This window comes from Lepidochelys kempii, chromosome 7 (genome assembly GCF_965140265.1).
Source record: "Lepidochelys kempii isolate rLepKem1 chromosome 7, rLepKem1.hap2, whole genome shotgun sequence".
NCBI lineage: Eukaryota > Metazoa > Chordata > Testudines > Cheloniidae > Lepidochelys > Lepidochelys kempii.
The window spans coordinates 78,069,965-78,089,788 of NC_133262.1; the positions used below are offsets into that span (position 1 = coordinate 78,069,965).

General features: G+C 39.6%; 1 protein-coding gene across 2 annotated transcripts in view; it reads left to right on the forward strand.

The window, feature by feature from the left end:
• The window catches only part of ARID5B (AT-rich interaction domain 5B), a 147,372-nt gene that overhangs the window by 48,696 nt on the left and 78,852 nt on the right, over positions 1-19,824 (forward strand). For both annotated transcript variants that reach the window (XM_073353422.1, XM_073353424.1), the window contains one exon: positions 15,198-15,428. In XM_073353422.1, coding sequence (XP_073209523.1) covers positions 15,198-15,428 — 231 coding nt within the window. The remainder of the gene's footprint in view (positions 1-15,197; positions 15,429-19,824) is intronic.

Here is a 19,824-nt window from a genome sequence, read left to right on the forward strand (position 1 = left end):
CTCCGTGCCCATGCATTAGTGCACTGAGTAGGAAGGGAAGAGGATGATGGAAGAGTCTCCTCATTTCCCTCACTGCTGAGCAGGAGCCAGACACTATGTAGACTCACTGATGCCTTGTCTACTAAGCTAGGTGACCAGCTGGTGCATCTGCACTCCATGGTTTCAAAGGCAAGTTCAGGGTATAGTCAGGGCCCTGGCCCCCAAGTCAATCTGCTAATGTCTGTTAGATGCTGGCTGAAGCACTGGATATTGCTTTCCAAAGAGCATTGTACAGCATGCTTCCACCTACCTCTCAGGCCACCACCACTCACCTATTTCAGCTCAGCATCCTGCACCTCAAGATCTTCTGGAGTGGAGAAAGGCCTCCATTTAACCTTTAGAGAGAGTGTGTGTGTGTAATTTAAATGCACTTGCAATGTTTGGGCCTGATGGTGGAACCTTCATTCACAATGGTGAGGCAGTGTGTTTCTCATTCACACGAGCGCTCCCCAAGGCAGTAAACTAATTTGGCAACATAGATGAGTCCCAGAATAGCAACAGTATCAGAAAGTTTGGAGGCAGTTCCCTGGAGCCTAGACTAAGAGGCATGAGGTCCTGCAGAGCTGAGGCTTTTTCAGGCTGGTCCTGGTTGTTCCCAATAGGGTGGTGAGGTTCAGTGGACATTGGGAACCTGACTTCTGTGCAGCCCTCTGAGATCTCAGCTACAGTGCGCATCACTAGTGTGAGTTATGTCCACACACACACTGCATGTTTCTGGGTACATAGTTGTTCCAGGATTAAGTACCATTGTTTGCAGTTGTGGGACCCTTTGATAGCAATGTGTGCTGTAGTGCCTGAGGGACAGTGATGCAGTGTTGTCAGCCTCCACCATTCAAATACCATGAGTCAGGCCTCCCAAAATCATAAGAGTGGCTTAAAAACCAGGAGATTTAGAAATAAGAAGAAATGTTGGGGTGTTTTGGGGGGGAGGGGCGGAGGAGGAGGTTCTTCAGGTTTCGGTGCCATGAGGTCACATTTTCAATCAGTTCTCCACAACCACCTTGTAAGTAAGGGCTAGAAACTTACTTTAAAAAAAAGAAAAGTGTGAGAGAGGGAGTGGTGAGATTGTCATGTAATCACATGATGCCAGTAGGCTGGGGCTTTAAACCCCCTCCCACTGACTACCTAGAGATTCGCAGTAAAATCTCAATAGCTGGCAACACTGAATGTTGAAATAAGGATAGCAGGGCAGCTTTGTCTCAAAATTTCCTTGCTATTTGTCTTACCCAGAGTATAATTTTGGTGCAACGTTTCCAATAGTCTATGTGGCAGCTGGGAAGCAGGCACAGTCGATGTGGATTATTGTCCATTTGTTTCTTCTGAAACAATGTTTCATGTTATATCTGCTGCAAATGAAATCGAATGCAGTAAAACTGTGGAAAATAGCTGCTTATCTTATAAATTCATAAACATTTATGGTTACATAAAAAAGACCAAGAATTCTATAATGCCCCATTTAAAGCAATGACAAATACCTATCACAATAAGTGCCTACTACTACTTAAAGCAAACATGTAAAGGAGAAGTTATAGTCGCAGAGTCTGAATATGCTTATCTTGTATCACTTTAGTTGTGTGAAGCTTGATTTTTGGGATCCAGTAGAGTGCAAGGTTCAGTTCTTCGGCTCTGTCACCCAAATGATAGCCAATCCCTTGAGAGCTGCCTATTTGTTCTCCTCAGTTGTTTCCCAGCCTCTAATTGGTCCTAGCACATTGGTGGCAGCTTCCCTCACAAAAAGTATTTTTCCATGGGTTTTTTCCCCCTTTTATCTCAAGAGTTTGCAGTTACATTTGTAAAAGAGGTATAGTTTAGAAGTCCGAGTCCAAGAGTGGGAGCCAGGAACTGTTGAGAGCTAATCACATCTCTGTCACTGACTCCTTTTGTGGCCTAGGACATGTTACCCTGACTCAGTTATCTCGTGTAAAATTAAGAAAATATTTATCTATGTACCTACTTCACAGAGATGCTCTGAGGATTAGTTAGTGTCCATTAAGTGGTTTGAAAACAGACAGCACTATGTATTAACACACTTCAGGTTAATAGATAGTATTTTGGAAGGATTGTCTATTCCTTGGCCTTCCTCTCTGCCAGAGACCAGACTGCACTGTTGCATGAGTTCAACACACATATGGTATGACTTCATGCTCACTTTGCCAATAGACTTGCTCACCAGGCCCTCCTGGGCATATTTCACTAGAGGCTTCCTCCCTGGCGGAAGACTTGGAGGGACTATTTGCCTAGAGAAAGAAGTGGGAGGAACCTCACCCTAATGTGGGTTCTGACTAACAATTGCTGCCTTTATCCTCCAGGCATAACCAGTCCTAAAATCCTTTTCTCTCTGTGCCTGAGAATGTAAAATGCATGGAAACCTGTTTGTGGTGCCATTCCAGACTGTTTATACACCACAACCTCTCCTCCAGCCTGGGAAATTGTTTCCTGGCACTCTGCAGAGGAGCGGTAAAACCATAGGCGCAGGAAGTAGGGTGCGGGGGGGGGTGCTGTAGCACCCCCAGGTTTTGCGCCCAGGGTCCCAGCCACCAGCCCTGCGCCCCTGCTGGCTGGGGTCCCAGCCGTCAGCCCTGCTACTGCCTAAGGGCTCCGCTGCTGGCCCTGGGTCCTGCTTGGCCGCCAGTCCCACTCGGCCACCAGCCCCATGCCAGTGGCTCGCTGCTGACCCAAGGTCCCTGCTGAGCCACGGCGCCCTGACCGCTAGCCCCGCATGTGGAATCCTGGCTGCCTTACCCCTGTCCACATCCCCCCCTCCCAGAGCCATGGGCCTGCTCCCAGCCCCAGCTCTAGGGGGCAGTGAGGGGGGTACAGCTCAGCACCCCCACTCCAAAAAGTGTTCCAGCGCCACTGGGTAACCCTGTAACAGTCCTCAGTTAGGATATGAGGCCTGAAAGATCTCTGAAAGGCTTTCCATCTCTTTTGAAGTGAATGGCCAATACCTGTCATCTTGAATCCTTTCTCATTTGAAAGGGCACATCTCTCCTTTCTTAAAGAGCAGGGGAAGAAGTCTATCCCAGCTCTCCCTGTTCATCATCCAGTCTAGAAAAAGGATGCTTTCTGATAAGACCCCCACCCCAAAAAAACTGATTTTGTATAGAACAGCAAATGGTATAGTAAAGTGCCTGATTCAGAGTCTACTGAAGTCAATGGGAGTCTTTGCATTGATTTCAATGGGCTTTCGATAAGGACATATATCCCTTAACCAGCAGACTTTACCTCTCAGGCTGACCTAACAATTTCTTTCTTCACTTGCACATCTTCTCTCACCATGAATTCTTGCATCTCTCTTAAAGATGCCATTAACAAACAAATCAGAAGGAGCCAAGTCCTGGTCTCATTGAAGTCTGATAGATAAGCTAGTTTTTCAGTGAGACCAGGATTTGATCCAAGCGGACTTGTCAGGTGCTTATTTCTCTCCATTTGTGCATCACACTTCTCTCAGGGCATAACTAATGTTCAATAACATGGGGAAACCTGCACAAAATTTTCCAAGGGAATTTAGAAGGAAGCTTTCTAACTTTTAATAAAATTAATAAATTTTCTGAACACTTTATCAGATTTCCAGCCAAGTTGTTGGTATTTCATTGCCTGCTCATCAGACACTCTAGATGTGCTTATTCAGCAGAAACATTCCTTTAAAAATGAAGTTGAGGGCTCTTCTTTTACCAAAGATAAGCTTTAATGGTCAAGAATTGGCCAAATAGCATGAATCTGCTCTACCTCATACCCACCCATTCCCAGCATGCCCCCTGCTCCTCCCAATACACCCCCTTTCTTGGCAGAGGAAGGAATCCAAATGTAGGAGCTGCCCCTTCCTAACCCCATGGGTGGATGCCTGGAGAGTTCCTTTCCCCAAAGAAATGAGAATGTGTCCCAGAGTGACTTATCACAGATCACACAGGGCGTCTGCAGCCCAGCTGAGAATCAAACCCAGGTCTCCTGAATCCCAATCCAGTACCTTTCCCCCCTCCCTCATCTTTTTCCTGGATATCCCTTAGTTTCCTGTCAAAATGCTATTCAGTGTTATCTAAGAGAGGGCAAATGTTAGCTATCTTTTTCCTCTGTTCCTCCTTTTTATTGTTTTCCTTCAAGATAAGGTATTCCTTGGGACATGAGGTCAGACTAGATGATCACAATGGTTCCTTCTGGCCCTATGATTTATGAATTTATGTTCTGCTTCCATCTCATCTTCATTTTCACTCAGTCATGGAGAAGGAGGAGAGATGCTCCCAGGTGGTAGTGGATAACAGACACTTGTTGCATAGAGATTGGTTGATGGACAGAAAAGACTAAAGAAAATAATTAACAAGTGGAAATGTGTGATTATTCTTATTTTAAAAACAATCACATTTTCCCAGCATTAAATGCATTTTTCACTATGGGCTCTAAGAGCAGAAATGTGTAATTACGCTGAAAAAGATACTATGAATTTATCTGTAAAATATTTTTAACAGAGTTTTTGCTTTCTAGCTTGATTTTTTTTTTCTTTTCTTTGATTGGCTTCCACAAAAAGTTATTAAAATGTTGCAAAACAAATATAAAAGAATACTGGAGCTTCTTAAAATTGGTTCTTTTGTTCCTATCTGGCAGTTGACAAATTGTCTTGTGCTCTATCTTACCTGTTCTAGTGTGAAAGGTTAACAGAGAAAATGGCTGCAAATAAATTGCTACTGAATGTTGTTGAAGATTAAGCATACTGCGTCTCTAGTAAGGATCTCTTTTAAAGCTCTCTATTCCTCCTCCTCCCTGCATGTCTCTCTAACACTTGTCTGTTACATTATGTTTGGCACACACGGAAACATTAAATAGAAAAGAAACGCCTGACTGTGGTGTTACTAGACCCTATTATCCCTCTGTCACATGTCCACATGAGAAGGGTACAATATTGGTCCATATTGATTAAGATTGCTGAAGGTTTTACTAACCACCTTCACAGAGAATTGCTAGAAACAAATGAAATTGAAAATAATATTTTTGCAGCTTTGAAAATCTTACGTAAATCAATGTAATGAGACACACTCAGTAAAATGTAATTATTCTCACTTCTCCATGTGTCAGAGAAATCACTCTAGTGAGCTCGTTATTTTTATACAGAGCCAGATATTGCCTGTGTGTTGTAAACTGTAAATCGTGTAAAAGGCAGTTTTTATGTATACTAAATAAATTATACCCTGCAAGAATTAACAGGGTTGTAATTTCATTAAGGGTTTCAAAGAGGGCATAAATGTCAAGAGCAAAGCTTAACTGTTTAAATCAGTGGATGGTTTCCACCCTCCACCCCTCATTACATGGCGTGTGAGAGTGGTGGCTACTGTACTTGCTATTTCAAGGGGGCCAAAGTTCCTCTGAATTTTCAGAATGATAGTGAAAGGGCTCTTGCATGAAAAACAAAGATAAGGCTTTTGACTCATACTTTTGGGGATAGTGGAAAGTGAAGGCACTTCATTATGCCTTATAGGAAAAGGTCGTGATAACAGTCCCTTTTAACTAATGGTGCATAAATGTCTCTCTCTTTGTGTGTGGGAGACACAGACTGTTTCAAGCTGGCAGAATAAGGGCAACATAACCTATTTAATCAAGGGTTAGGACCTTTAAATGGAATTTGGTGAGACTGGTGGTGGGTCTTCATCTTCTCAGTTTCCTCAGGTCAACCATCAAAGGCAGGGTATCTGGGGATACCCAGATGTGGCAGAAATTTGTTGCTACTGATCAAATAACTGGCTCTGGAGGTTCTGTAGAAACATTTTGATTTTGGCATAAGAGAAAGGTACACATGTGCTCTCTCCCCAGCTTGAGGTAGGTAGCTAAAAATGTAGCAACTAACGAAATAGTGTGAAGGGCATACCACAGCATTGGGCATGATCAGAATGCCTAGACACTGAAAGACAAAAAGGTGGTTTGAAAACATTAGATTTTCCATTTATCTCCCAAAGCCCTACTACTAAGCAACATGACACTGAGTTACAACCTCAAAATTAAAGTTGCTTTGTCAGGGCGGGGCAATGAAGATGCTAAGTTGCATCTTGGATGGAAGGAGACCAAAACATAGATTTTTTTTTTTTAAGTACAATGTATGGCCCAAGTCTTGAAAACACTTAAGCATAAGCACAACTTTAAGCACATGAGTAGTCCCATTGAAGTCAATGGAACTATTAACATGAGTAAAGTTACTCACCTGCTTAAGTGTTTGCAGAATCAGGGCCTGATTTAACTATGCTTCACTGGTGCTTTGGATGGTGTTCAGTGACTGTTGAAAATGGTGCAGTTAAATTGCACTTTGTGAATTGCATTTAACTACAAAGTGCTGGTTCAGTTATGTCTGTGTGAATGATAACACTTATTATCTGGCTGTTCACTGTGCCAATCCCACGGCAGAAAAAAAATGAAATGGTGTTTGAATTCAGTTAAAGCAAAATATATTATTTTTCCTTCATTATTAAAAGGGATTTTTACTGTTTGTTTGCTAAAACTGAAGCAGCTGCCATATTAGGGCATTAGATTGTTTAAAAGCAAATACAGAAAAATAAAGACATTTAAATTATAATCAGCTTGTTTGATGTCACTTGATTCCTCTTCTTGGCCTCGTCATATTCCCAAATTATATTTTATTCCTTTTTTATTCATTCTTTTCATTATCAGCGGAATTGAAGTGTCTTATCAGTAACCAAGACAACCAGGATAAACATTTCTTTCAAAGCTGATGTACATATAACTCGAATGTTCCATATTACACAGAACATTCAGTGTGCTAAAGAGAACAGCAAGCCTTTGCATGGGTCTATTTTCATTCTCCCTTTCCCCCATCTACATTCTCTTTAGAGGTCTAATAAGGCAGATGACAAAACCTTTTGTATCACCATGTGTGATTTCCTGAAATGATCTATCACCTTGAGGATTTGGGTTGACTCATTCCCAAAACTAGTCCTATAGCTTTAAAAATAGAGAGAGAACAAATCTTTAGTTTCACTTTTGTTTGGGTTGGGTCATACAACTCCAGTCTCTTGGGGGGTGATAGGAGAGCACATCAGAGCCCATTTCTGAACTTGGCTGTACCCTTTGCAAGAGCTAAATTTTCTGCACCCTTGGCTTCTGCTGTGTGGCAATTACCAACCACTAACTGGGAGATGAAAACTAGGGTCTGAAAAATACCAGACAAGAGAGAAGGAAGATAGCGTCTCCCAGGCCAGAGAGGAGGACAAGAAGACACACAATGTAATTCTGTAAAGTAAGGGTGAGATAGGACACAGAAAATAATTTTCAAACAGACTATTTTTCCCTTAAGAAAGAAAACTGTGGTCCTCAGTGTGTGATTTGTGAGCTTTGAGGGAGTTGCTGGCAATTGTCTAACATGGAAAGTGTGGAGCGTCTTGAGCCAGCTCTCATTTTCTCAGCCTAATTCACCTGTGGAATAGGCAAGAACAACCTCATAGAGTTGTTTGGTTATGTCCAATGTGAATTTTGCCAGTTTCTTTGGTCTTTCTTGGAAGCATGTTAGCTGAATGGTGGATAGTGCATTGGACTGGGAATTGGGAAAAACTGGGGTGAAAATCTTGGCCGCATTGAAGTCAATCGCAAAACGTCCATTGACTTGGTTTTCGTCCCTGAATTCTCTTACTAGCGCTGTCATTTACTAGAATTTGTGACCTTGGATAGGTTTTCTTTAAGCCCTCTCTCAGTTTCTGTATCTGTATAATGGGAAGAATGGTATTTACTCATCTTTGTAAAGCACTTTGAGGGCTATGAATGAAAAGTGTATATAAGAGCTGAATATTATTATGCTTGTCAGCCAGTCCTCTTCAAATGCTAGAAGCACCTCAGAACCTGCTTCCCAAGAGATACAAAAGATTCGGTGGGGGAGGGAGCTCAGGAGCTGCGGTTTTGATTAGCTTGTTGTTTGTTCATGGTATAAAAAAGGATGAGAATGTCTGGTTGGATACTTGTATACATAATTCTCCTTTTCAGTATTAAATCTCTTTCATCTTCTACAAAAATTGAATTTATTATTTGAATTTAAAATGATTTAACAAGATAAATATTATGGAAGATTTGATTATGTGGGTCCACTGCCAGTCGTTGATCAACATACTCAATTTTGACTTTGTTAAGTAGGACTAGAACAGATCAGATCCAAATCACTAGCTGTAAAATAATGTTCTTCAGCCCCAGGCTTTAAGTACATATTAGATAGTGCTGGGGGTTTTATATGACTGCATTGCCGTGGGATTGAACAGTAGTTTCAGTCTCCAGTAGATTTGTAAGTGTTTTCTTTCTTTCAGATGTTAAACTAATTTTAGGAACTCTCTGAACTAGTGATGTTCTTACAGAAAACAGAGGGGTTGTGGAAATGACATAAGACTCTGTGAATTAGTCCCCTGTTCTCCTTATGGGGGGAAAAACATCTGACACATCCAGAAAGATTTTGTCTGCATTTCATTCTGTATATTGGCCATATATCTTTTCTATTTGAAGTTATCAATTTAAAAATAAAATAGGACAACTAAATATCCATGGAAAATGATTGTGATGGACAACTTGCTAATGTCGCCATTATCCAGTAAACACATTAAAAATCACGTTATTCCATTTACTATAATACGTTGCCTTTGTTCTTGATTGCATTAGCATTCAAACAGAGGGGAGTTGCATAAAACAGGGACATGTAAACATGGGTGGCTTTACTTCCTAAAAGTCCTGTCAACAAAGCCGTATCCCTGTTGTGTGGATAATTTACCCAAATTTATTTAATCCTGAAAACAAAGATTTGCAGGTTCATCTAGCAGGGTTAACTAATTATTTTATTTGCATTTCTTCATGAACTAAATGCAATAATTCAAACATTAATATTTTAAAAGTGTTGTAGTTAATTACCTAGCCAAGGCATACTGCGTAGTTTTACAAGAACAAATGAAGACAGCAGAAATGAAATGTTAGGCTGGAAATTAAGAGTTCTCTTCAGTGTGCTCCCTCTTTTTTGCGGCTGGGGGGAGATCACCAGTATGCCGTAGAACGCAGAAGATGCTTCGCCCTTGTAGAATAGCTGATTGAAGCCCATGGTGATGAAGTTGAAGTCACAGCTATTTCTTCGGACAAAGGGAAATGGTCCATATTGCATCCATTCACTTCATGACTACCAGAAAGGACAGCAGTGTGTGCTGATTAATTCTCCCCACCCAGCCAACAATAACTTGCCTGCAAGGGCTCTTTGGCTAGGAGAAATGTCCCATGCCCCACAGGACTACTCAGAGATTTAGCATGTTATTGACATTGAAACTGCATCAATTGCACACACCTGACAGTGGACAAGGCAGTTGTGACTGGGTGGTGGTAGAAGGAGCTGGTGAGGAATGGTGATCCTTATTCACCTGGTGAGTCAATTTAAAACTTTGCACACCAGGTACCAGCTCTTTCTTCTCCCTCCCTTCTCATAGTTCTACTGTTTTTCATAATTATGTGTATAGTTTGTTTATCCCAGTTGGACAGCTGTGTTACGGCTCTTGGATTTTATTGTAATGGACACGTTCGTGGTGTAGATTTGTTTTTACTTCCTTTATGGTCCACAGTCATTGGTTTTTGTTGAAACAGCCACATGTCTCCATTTCTCATACACATGTATACTGATTTTACAGAGAGGTAAAGATAGGAGGATAGTGACCTTCTCTCAAGGGTGGCAGCTCTGTGGTTCATTAGCACTCATGGGGTAAAGCTTTATTATCTTATTATCTTATTATCTTATTTATTATTATTATTAAAAGCTTTATTATCTTCTCAGATGGCAGGTGCAGGTAAGATAGCCACTTCCTGCCCAAATATGGGCCTTTGCATAGGGGGCCAGGCTGGCTACTGTGTCACCTACTGACAGTGCCAGATGGATGCATCTGCTTTGCAGATCCAGGTGCCGCAGGTGATACCTGTCATTTTAACCTGCCTTGGTGATAGCTGGTGACTTTGAGCTAAGACTCCAGTCTTGCTGCAGGGCCGTGGAGATGCAGGTTGGGATTTTGAAAGGCGTCTAAGGGAGTCAGGCACTCAACTCCCATTGAAAGCTCTAGTCCCAGTCAGTTGACGTGGCTAGCCCTTTCCATTCTTTATCATTAAAAGTCTCCCACTTTTTCATCCATTACTGATTCTCTGCTTCTTGTTGGCAATGTAGCCAAATAAATGTATGTAGAAAATGGTAAATAAATTAAGATAGGCATGTCATCCATGAGGCCTTCTTTGTAACAATCTGCAACGAAAGAAAGCAGCTGTGTTAATGCTCTTCATAGTTTCCTTTGCAGATTATTCAGGAAAAAAGTTTGATGGTCAAAGCCTTGCATCTTTCTTTATTTTCACTGTGCATTCAAAATAACTGCCTTGTTCAATTTGCAGCCCATACACCAATGCATCGTCCCACTTTATTTAGTTCCCCTAGTACTTTCATTGCTTATCTTATGAAGACCTGTGTTAACATTTATCAAAACAAATGGCAAGCCTGGGACCTTTTAGTAGTTTTTTAGTTAATAAAAACAATATTCTAGTTCTGTTATGTTAAAAGTACATTATCTTTTTATTACATACTCTACAGCTCTGTCTGTTTTCCTTCTTGGCAATTTCATGACTGCTTCAGTTGATTGCTGTATAGAGAATTACAAAATCATTAAGGGTGGGGCTTTACCAGCTGACTTACAGTACAAACTATTTCTCAAAATAACCACAACAGTACAATACTGATGTGTAATTTACGTCACAGTATGTTTTTATGAAATACTTTGTGGCACATTCATTTAGATTTAGGACTGAATCTCTCTGTCTCTTTTTAATCAAGCTCTTTACTTTTTAATATTTTCCACTCCTTGCCTTGGCTTGCCTCCAATTTAACAGCTTCAGTGAGAAAAAAATAACTGATCTTTTTTTCAGCAGTTTAGCTGCGAGTGTATTTTCCTCTTTGATGTATACATTTGTGCTAACTTAACTGCCTTGGGGGAGATATTTAGATTTGTGGTAGGACACATTGCACAAAGCTGAAACAGAGAATTGATAAAGTTGATGCACAAGTTTGGAATTTTAAATACTACCAGCCAATTCAAGCTATTGAGTCTTATGCTCTAGCACATTTCCTTTTTACAAACGCCTTTCTGTATAATGTCTTGTAATTAGAACAGGAAATCATTGAGCAACTGTAAGATGACTAAGAGCACTTAGACTGAAAGGAAAATTACCTTCCGAGAAATTATATTCACAATTTTTTTTTGCTTCACATTACAGTGTTGGTAATGGTAGTAACAGATGTATGTACTCTTATCTGTATCATTGTTCTACTTCTGTTTTCTGGAATAAAAATTCATTTTCAGTAATATCAGAAATGAATGGGCAGCAAATGAGAATTGTCTTATTATGAAAAATATTCTGTGTCACAACAGAGTAGCAATTAAATTGAAACTTCAATATAATTATCAATAACAGTGAAATCTGGAGTTGTGCCACGTACATAAAGTTGGTGCTCAGCCTTTGCTTGGTTGCTAGGAGCACAGTGAAAGTATAAAGCTTAGAGAAAGGAATGTCTAATATAATAAAGTAACAGAAGGTAGCATAAATCATTGTGAGAGCAGTGAATATTGACATTATTTTGCTTAAATTGGGTTGAAACTAGACATTTAGTCCTATGAGAAGAGCACATTCATATTTCTTTTGAAAAATAACTACATCTACTCGGGGAGGAAGTGGAGAATTTGTGTTTCTAACATAGGCCTATTTGGACCTTTTAAGCAAAAATCTTTAAATGTTTGTTTCTGTTGGCATCAAAATGTATTCACACTAATACGATTAAAAGAACTAAAGGGCAAAATACTTGGCAGATTTTGCAGTAGAGGCAATTAGGTGCAGGAAGGAACATGCATACTTTTTCCATCAAGCTCTATAAAATCCTGGTGTGAAGGTCTTTCTAAAGAAAGAAAAAAGCTTACTGATGTTAGAAGTAGATTATGGTGGTTAGCAATAACCATTATAGTCTGATGTTTCAGAAACAAGCAAACAAAAAGCAAGTTTCTGTATATCTCTTTTCTTTCTGTAAGTAATTTTTGATCTGAAAGATCAAAAATGGCTGTACTCATTTGGAAAGTCAATGCTGCATAGATTCATTGTGTTTGGTGTTCCCTGAAGCTCATACAAAGACAACTTGAACAACGTGCAATTCAACATGAATGCCAGACCATGCCAAAGCTGCCCCACCGCTTCAAAGAAACTATATGGATTAAATCTATACATATATAGTTAGTATTAATATTTGCAAAGCACGGATGGAACCACACATTGTAATTACCATTTCTCTACAGAAATCTGTTTTGAACTTGAAATATATAAATAAATGAAAAATTGACATTGAAAGAGGTTATTAAATATGTAATTATGATATAAGTATAGGATTAGAGTAATTTCAGCTAAGCCTTACAAGCAATGTACTGTAGGTATAATCTTTTACTATGTACAGTTCTCATTATTGAAACTAAAATTAGCTTCAGTAATTTAACGTCTTCTGTTCAATAAGAGCTTAATGAAATATTTTTAAAATAAAATTATTTTTCCTTATTTTAAGGGTAAGTGATTATCACTGTTTAAATATCAGTTTATAGCGGCAGCAAACTCGTTCTGATTCTTTTATACAGACAAGTACAGCCAAATACACTAATGGAATTGGATGACATCTACACTAGATTCTTTTAGAAGAAAACTCCTTTTGGGGGGGCGGGGTCTATTTTCTTGGGGTTAGATCTACTTTGATTTTCTTTGCTCCTGTGGGTGTGGGTGAAAGAAAATCTTTGTTCTAGGAACACTCTTTGTCTTTCACTAAAAAAAAGTGCAGTTTATCCATTCTTAGATTTCTCTGTTGAACCTGTTGTGAATAGGGAAGGGGAAAATGCATTACAAAGCATGTATTGGCGACAGTTATTGCCTGCTTAGCTTTCCATCCAAGTTTGTTTATGCACTTACGAATTGCATAAGAAGCAAAAAAATAGCTAAAGCAACAAATATGTAGAATAACAGCTCTGTAAATGGTGATTTGGCTTTATTTGATGGAATCAGCTTGAGTTAAAATGTCATTCATCAAGCCCAAAACAGCGTACAGAATTCTGTGTAGTGACTTACTATACATTTTAGTGGAAACAAATGGTTTGCTACAAAGACTTATGGGAGGCATATTTATATACACCTTGTTACAAAGGCTGACCACATCCTGGCATAAGAAAAGTGCTGTCTGATCAACAGATTTAATTCACCAATACTTCTGTGAAGAGATAGAGCAGCAGTAGCAGGCCTACATTAAACTTTCATTGTACCTCAAGGATGGATCATGTGCTTGCTGTCTCTTGAAGACTCTGGCCCCTGATCCTGATTTCGGGGCTCTTATGAATGAGGAGAGACGACACATACAGCAAGGTGCTATTTTCACAATCATGTTGTTGCATTCACTCATGGGATAAATAAAAAGATCATGCCACACCCTAACTGACCAAAAGATACAAAGTCTACCTTTCTTAGAACAGTCATTCAGATGGTGTGTACCAAAAGGTATTACCCATGCATGTAGACAAAAGGAATGGTTTTGGTTTCCTCTGTTGACGCCAGAGGAGGTGAAAAGGCTCAGTACTTAGGAAAGTGATTGTTTTCAAGAACTGTTGTAAAACTAGTACTTTCAGCTTAACATGTAATGTTGATTTTTCAAATAATGCTTTCATCTATAACAGTAGAGTTTTGGAGAAAGTCTAAAGTATGTTAGTATTTATTTTTTTCCATATTACCACTCAAAACACACATTTCATACTTTTAAAAAAGTTCTGTATTTCTGCTTTAGAAACTTAATCAAAATGAGCATTACCTGTAGACATGAAGAATAAAATAGTCTCAATAGGAGTTTTACCTTTGATTTCAGTGGGACCAGGATTTCTCCTACTGCTCTTTCCAACATTTGAAGCATACTATTCACTTAAGAAGAAGAAAGGTTATGTGGGTATTGGTAATGTGATTAAATATTTAATTATCTGGTTGATGACCGAAATAGTGGCTAGGTTACTCAGTAATGAAGCAGTAGACTAGAAAGTGTAAACTACAGACTATAGCTCATCTCAATAGATAGGCATAGAAAGATAGATCCCGCTAATCAGTGTGAGGACTTAAGTGAACATGAATAGAAATACAGCAGGACAGTGGCCTGCAAAGGTCATACCAATGCCTTCTGTTGCTTCATATGTTCTGTCATTTGCTATTACATTTCCCACTGGTTACCAGATCAGACGTTATTGTGATCTTTCTAAATCAGCTACCTTGATGCTTAATGTTGTTTAAAACATAACAGAATGGAAATCTCAGTTTTGGATGTTTTCCATTTTGGATCTGTAATTAAGAAAGCTATGGAGAAGTTCATTTGACTGCATTGTATTGTACATGTGTTTTGTTGAGGTACTACCTTTACAGTTCATGTGAGGAAAGTTATTTCCATCTGGTGGGATTGCTTAGGATAACAGGCATTGCCAGACTGGATCAGACCAATGGCCTATCTAGTCCAGTATCTTGTCAATGACAGTGGCCAATACTAGATATTTCAAAGGAGGGTGAAAGAAGATCCATAGTGATCAATTAATTATCTTTAAAAAGACTTTAAAGGTATAAAGACTAGTTTAATAGGACTATATAGAAATTTAGTACAAATGGTCATGAAATATCTCTATTAAAGCATTTACAACAAACTTCATGAAGTGTGATATCACTTTCAGAATAGCTAAGGACAGATTTTGCCACCCTCACTTGTCAAGTAGTATCTTACTCCAGTGGTGTAAGGTCAGACTCATTGTGAGTAACAGTGTTAGAGTCTGGGCCTAAATCTGTAAGAAAAAAGGGTGTGAATGTATCATTGTCTGTATTATTGGTTGGCCTTCTCTGTGTTTGAAAAATACTTTCCTACAGAAGATAGAACTTTGAAGAGCAGAAGGCCTAATCCTGCTCCCATTTAAATCAATGAGACTTTTGCAATTGACTTCAATGGGAGCTGGTTTGTGCCCCAGAAGTGACGTATACATTCCCTTATTTGCTTTTGGGTTTTTTTTTGTTTGTTTTGTTTTTTTGCATTACTCCTTGTGTAATATTAAATATAATTAATTTAGATATTTTTCTTCCAGGTGAGGATGACGAAGATTCAAATTTGCTAATCCTCAGTTATCCACAGTACTGTCGATATCGTTCCATGCTAAAGCGTGTTCAAGACAAGCCATCTTCAATACTAACAGACCAGTTCGTTTTAGCCCTTGGTGGCATTGCAGTAATCAGCAAGAACCCCCAAATCCTTTACTGTCGGGATACATTCGATCACCCAACTCTTATAGAAAATGAAAGTGTATGTGATGAGTTTGGTAAGTCATTTTGCAACTACCTTCTTTGTATGACAAGAAAAAGCATTTTTCCCCATTTAAGAGTTTACATGTTTCCAAGTGAAAAATCATAATAGAGTGAATCCTTTAAAGAAGAGCAATGCTATTTACATTTGAAGTGCTAAGTACCAAATGTGCTGCCCCCTTCACTATTTCTGAGCTGGTAATGGGCTTTCCTCTACTTGCAGTCTCCATGTTACAACTTCTATTTATCACACCCAAGGTTGATGTTATTAGGATGGAGTACGTTGCACAATTATTCAGTGTAAATTAAAGGGATACTTTGTTAGGGTTTGAAATGACCTACCTTGACAGTTAACCTATACTGTAGCTTTCCCTTCAGGACTCTAGTTTTATGATTTTTTTTTTAAAGGAATCATTGCTGCAACATGCTAAGTAGTGCAAAATAGAGAAGACTCTCTGAGTGTCCCATTGTAAACAAGCTATCGAATATCTCTTATCACAGTGCTCATAATAATAATAATGCCTACCCATGCTACAGCTCTTTAAGTTTACAGAGTGCTTTATAGACCTTAATCAATCCTCACACCAGCTCTGGAGGTAGTCAACTGTATTATTATCATCTCTGTTTTACAGGGGGAGACCAAGTAACTTGCCCAAGGTTTGTAGTCACACAGTTGCTTTCACTGATCCACTATTGCCATATGAAAGAAACAGAGTTAGTATTAGAACTCAGGAGCGCCTGGTTTCTAACTAGGTGCTCAAACGCCTGGCGCACACTGTTTGTTTCTAACAGGGCATAGAAGAAAGAGCAACCATACACTATGTGTTGGTGCAAACCTAGACTGGCAGTCGTGGTAACTTCAATGGGAGTGTTGCCAAAGCGAAGAGTTTGAGTCTAAAAGTGCTAAATCCTTCCTGTGAGTTGTGCCCTTGATTCAGCAGGAGCAGAAAATGCTCAGCAGTTCCGAGGCAGCACTCAGAACTTTGCAAGTTCAAGCCATAGGGAAGGTCTGTAAGATCTGGCCCATTAAGACTGCCAGATGACTAACACTTTTGTCAGATTAACCAAAGTGCCAGAGGATACACAGCTGAATTTGTGGCAGCGTACATGCTCTGTGTACACACTGAGTAACTTCAGTAATTGGTCCAGGGTTATTTCCAAAACAGTTTACCTGTGATGTGAGAATCAAAGTTTATTAGCCATATCACCAGATGGATGAATACTGCAGCGGATGGCAAAAAGTATTGTTTATAGCATTAAGCATCTATACCTTTGACCACATGAAATTCATAAATCTCTGCAAGATAGCGTCTGTTTCTTTTAGAAAGACAATTTATGTTTATCCATTTAGGTCATAATCATGTTTTTCAGGAAATCTCAGTAGGGAGAAAATTTCCCTCTGTTTTGTTTCCCAGCAACTACCTGCTAGCTGATACTGGTCAAGCCTTCTTTCTTTAAAGTTGACATTGTTACTCTGAAGCTGTAAACCCACCTCTGTGACTGGAATTGGGTGTTTCATATATGCAGTGCAGACCTGCTTTATTATAAGACTAAGGATGCCCACTTGTAGGATCTGATCCTGCAGTCATTAACTCATGGGAGAAATTCTTTCTTCCATGAATGGCAGCACTGAAGTTCGTGATTACATGAGTAAGGGACTGGCCCCTACATGTCATTTACTTTCAGTAAAATGTCATAGAGTTTTATTAAACTATTGACCTGAGATATTAGTTGGTATTGGGGAAAAAATGAATTAAATATCTTGAAAATCTGGTCCAATGGCAGGATAGTGTCATCTTCATTTTTATTTACATTGAGATATCCAGAATAGCATATAAAGTTTGGGTTTAATTGATGATCCTTCTTACATTAGGAAGGTTATTTTAGGAGTTTGATGAGCATGCCATCTTTTTTCTGCACTATATTTTATTCCGGGTCATTCCTTGATGACAGCTTTGTTGAAATAGTTGGACCTATAATGTAAGTATAGCATGGGATATTAGTAATAGGTGAGTCAAAGAGAACTGGAGCAATACAGGAACCACATTTGGCAAACTACAGCTAGTGCCTTTGTTCAGGCTCTGAAAGCTATGCCATTCTCTTGACCTTTGCAAGACAATTATCTGATTATCAAACCAGAGCCAAAGAAATCTTTTCCCCCAAGTTAATTAGGTGTATTTGAAATTCAGTTTAATTTAACCAGCAGGTTTCTTTAAATAACTAAAAGAAAAACTGGCAGTCTTTGTAAATATATTTACAAAACTAATGATGTGGTAAAATTTGCAAGGCCTGCTGTGTTAGGATGTTGCAGACTGGGCTACATATAATTCTGTGGCTGTGTTGTAAAATGTATGGTGTCAGTTAGATTACCTTGGTTGCATGCAGTACACAAAGTACCTTTTTTTTTTTTTGCTGGCAGGACAATAAAATGTGCAACACGTTGTTATACAAACTGTTTACACTGATAACATGTAGATTGATGTCACATGTGTAAAGTAATGACTGCTAAATCTAAACAGGCAGGGTGGTACTGTAGATAAATGGATTACTCTAAGGTAAGGCACTGGTATTTATCACTCAGATCTGAGGAGGAGACTAGATTACATAAATGTGAATAACATTCTTAAAAGGTGTTTGTTAAAAAAATCCAGACACATTTAGTTTGATGGTCTTGGATGTTTCTTACACTGGGAAAGATAATGTGAGGAAAAGGGTGCAGAAGGCCAAGGGAAAGGTACAGATGTATATTTCTCCCGTTCCTAAAATATCTACATTAATTACAAAGGAAGTGAAAATCTTTAAGAGGGTATCTTACATTCACAGCTCCTTTTGAGAACACTCTTACCCATTCTGATTTCTGATGTGGGTGCGAGATCTACTTTACTTATTGTGCTACTCAGTAAAATCTTACACTTATTCTGGGAACTGCAGCACCTTGTGATAAATACAGTGTGTAACAAATGAGATACCAAAAACACCTAGACAAAGAACTCCATTCACCATAGCATAGGAGCTGCTGTACATGTTAGACCATTTTAATAGAGAGAAATGTTCTTCCATCAAACTTTCTCCCAGTTTTTATTATGCATTTTTAGCAAGAACATTTTGTTCTGCTAGGTATGACCTTTTTTCTGTTCAGTGAAGGGGGGGGGAAAACAGCAACACAGGAGAAAAAAATCTTGCCTCAGTGTTCTTCATGAAAAAAAGAAAGGTGGGAAATTGTTCTGTAAGTGGCAAGGGCAGCTAGACTGTGTCTGTCAATCATCACAGACATGGGTGGAAGAAGATTACCTACACACCATTTTAGACCCGGATCCTATGAGGAATTCCACATGGGTGGACCCCTACATTCACTTAGAACTTCCTGCAGGATTGCCACCAGGGATTGCCTCAGGTTAATTTAGATAAATTACTGCAATGAATGCCCACAGGCATTGCAAGCTGAATCTGGGCATAAGCACATCCCGTTCTTCTTCTCCATATCTTTTCCCAAAGACACTATGGGTAAATCTACACTGTTATTAAACACCTGTGGCTGGCAAACTGGGATCAGGCTGCGGGGCTGTAAAATTGTGGTGTAGATGTTAGGGTTGGGCTGGAACTTGGGCTATGGGACCTTCCCCCATTGCCAGGTCCCAAAGTCTGGTCTACAGCCTGAGCCCTGGGAGCCCCCTCCCGTCATGGGGTCCCAGAGCCAAAGCTCCAGCCTGAGCCCAAACATCTACATGGCAGCTTTGCAGCCCGAGCCCCATGAGCCGGGTCAGCTGACTCTGGTGTTTAATTGCAATGTAGATATACCCTACCAAAGCCCTGCTTAGCAAACTGGCTTCACAGTCTGATTGCTGATGCAAGTATAAGGGGCGCAGCTCTGCAGTGGAGAGAATGGACCCACTCATGTCTAGCCCTTAATTTCTCTTAAATTTACCAGGAAAAGATTGCTGTGATAAGGAAGTCTGGAAGTTTCACCCTTACTGGTGGTAAATACTTACTAACTTATCTAACTGGCTTGAAGGATCCCGCTCTCAAAGGCAAACATACTTAAAAATTGTGAGCTTGCATGTGCACAGGAAATAGGAGGTATCAAACTGAGTTCACATCTCTTGATACCCAAAGTGAATGGAAACAGCCGTGGTTAAACAGCATGTCTCCTCCACCCCAAGGAAGATCAGTTAGATACCCTTGCAGACAAGCATCACCCATACAGAAAACGAGCTGCAATAGTGGTTACGAGCAAAAGAATTGAGAAAATTTGAACTTGGGCAAAAAGGCAGGAGCACCATTGTCCACTGTGGGGCAGAAACAAGGGGCATGATCCCTATCTGTGACTACTTTTAGGTCCACTAGGATTATAGATGGCCAATAGAAAGGTTGTTCTGAAAGCAGGCATTCACGCAGCCAATCAGAAGGCAGGCC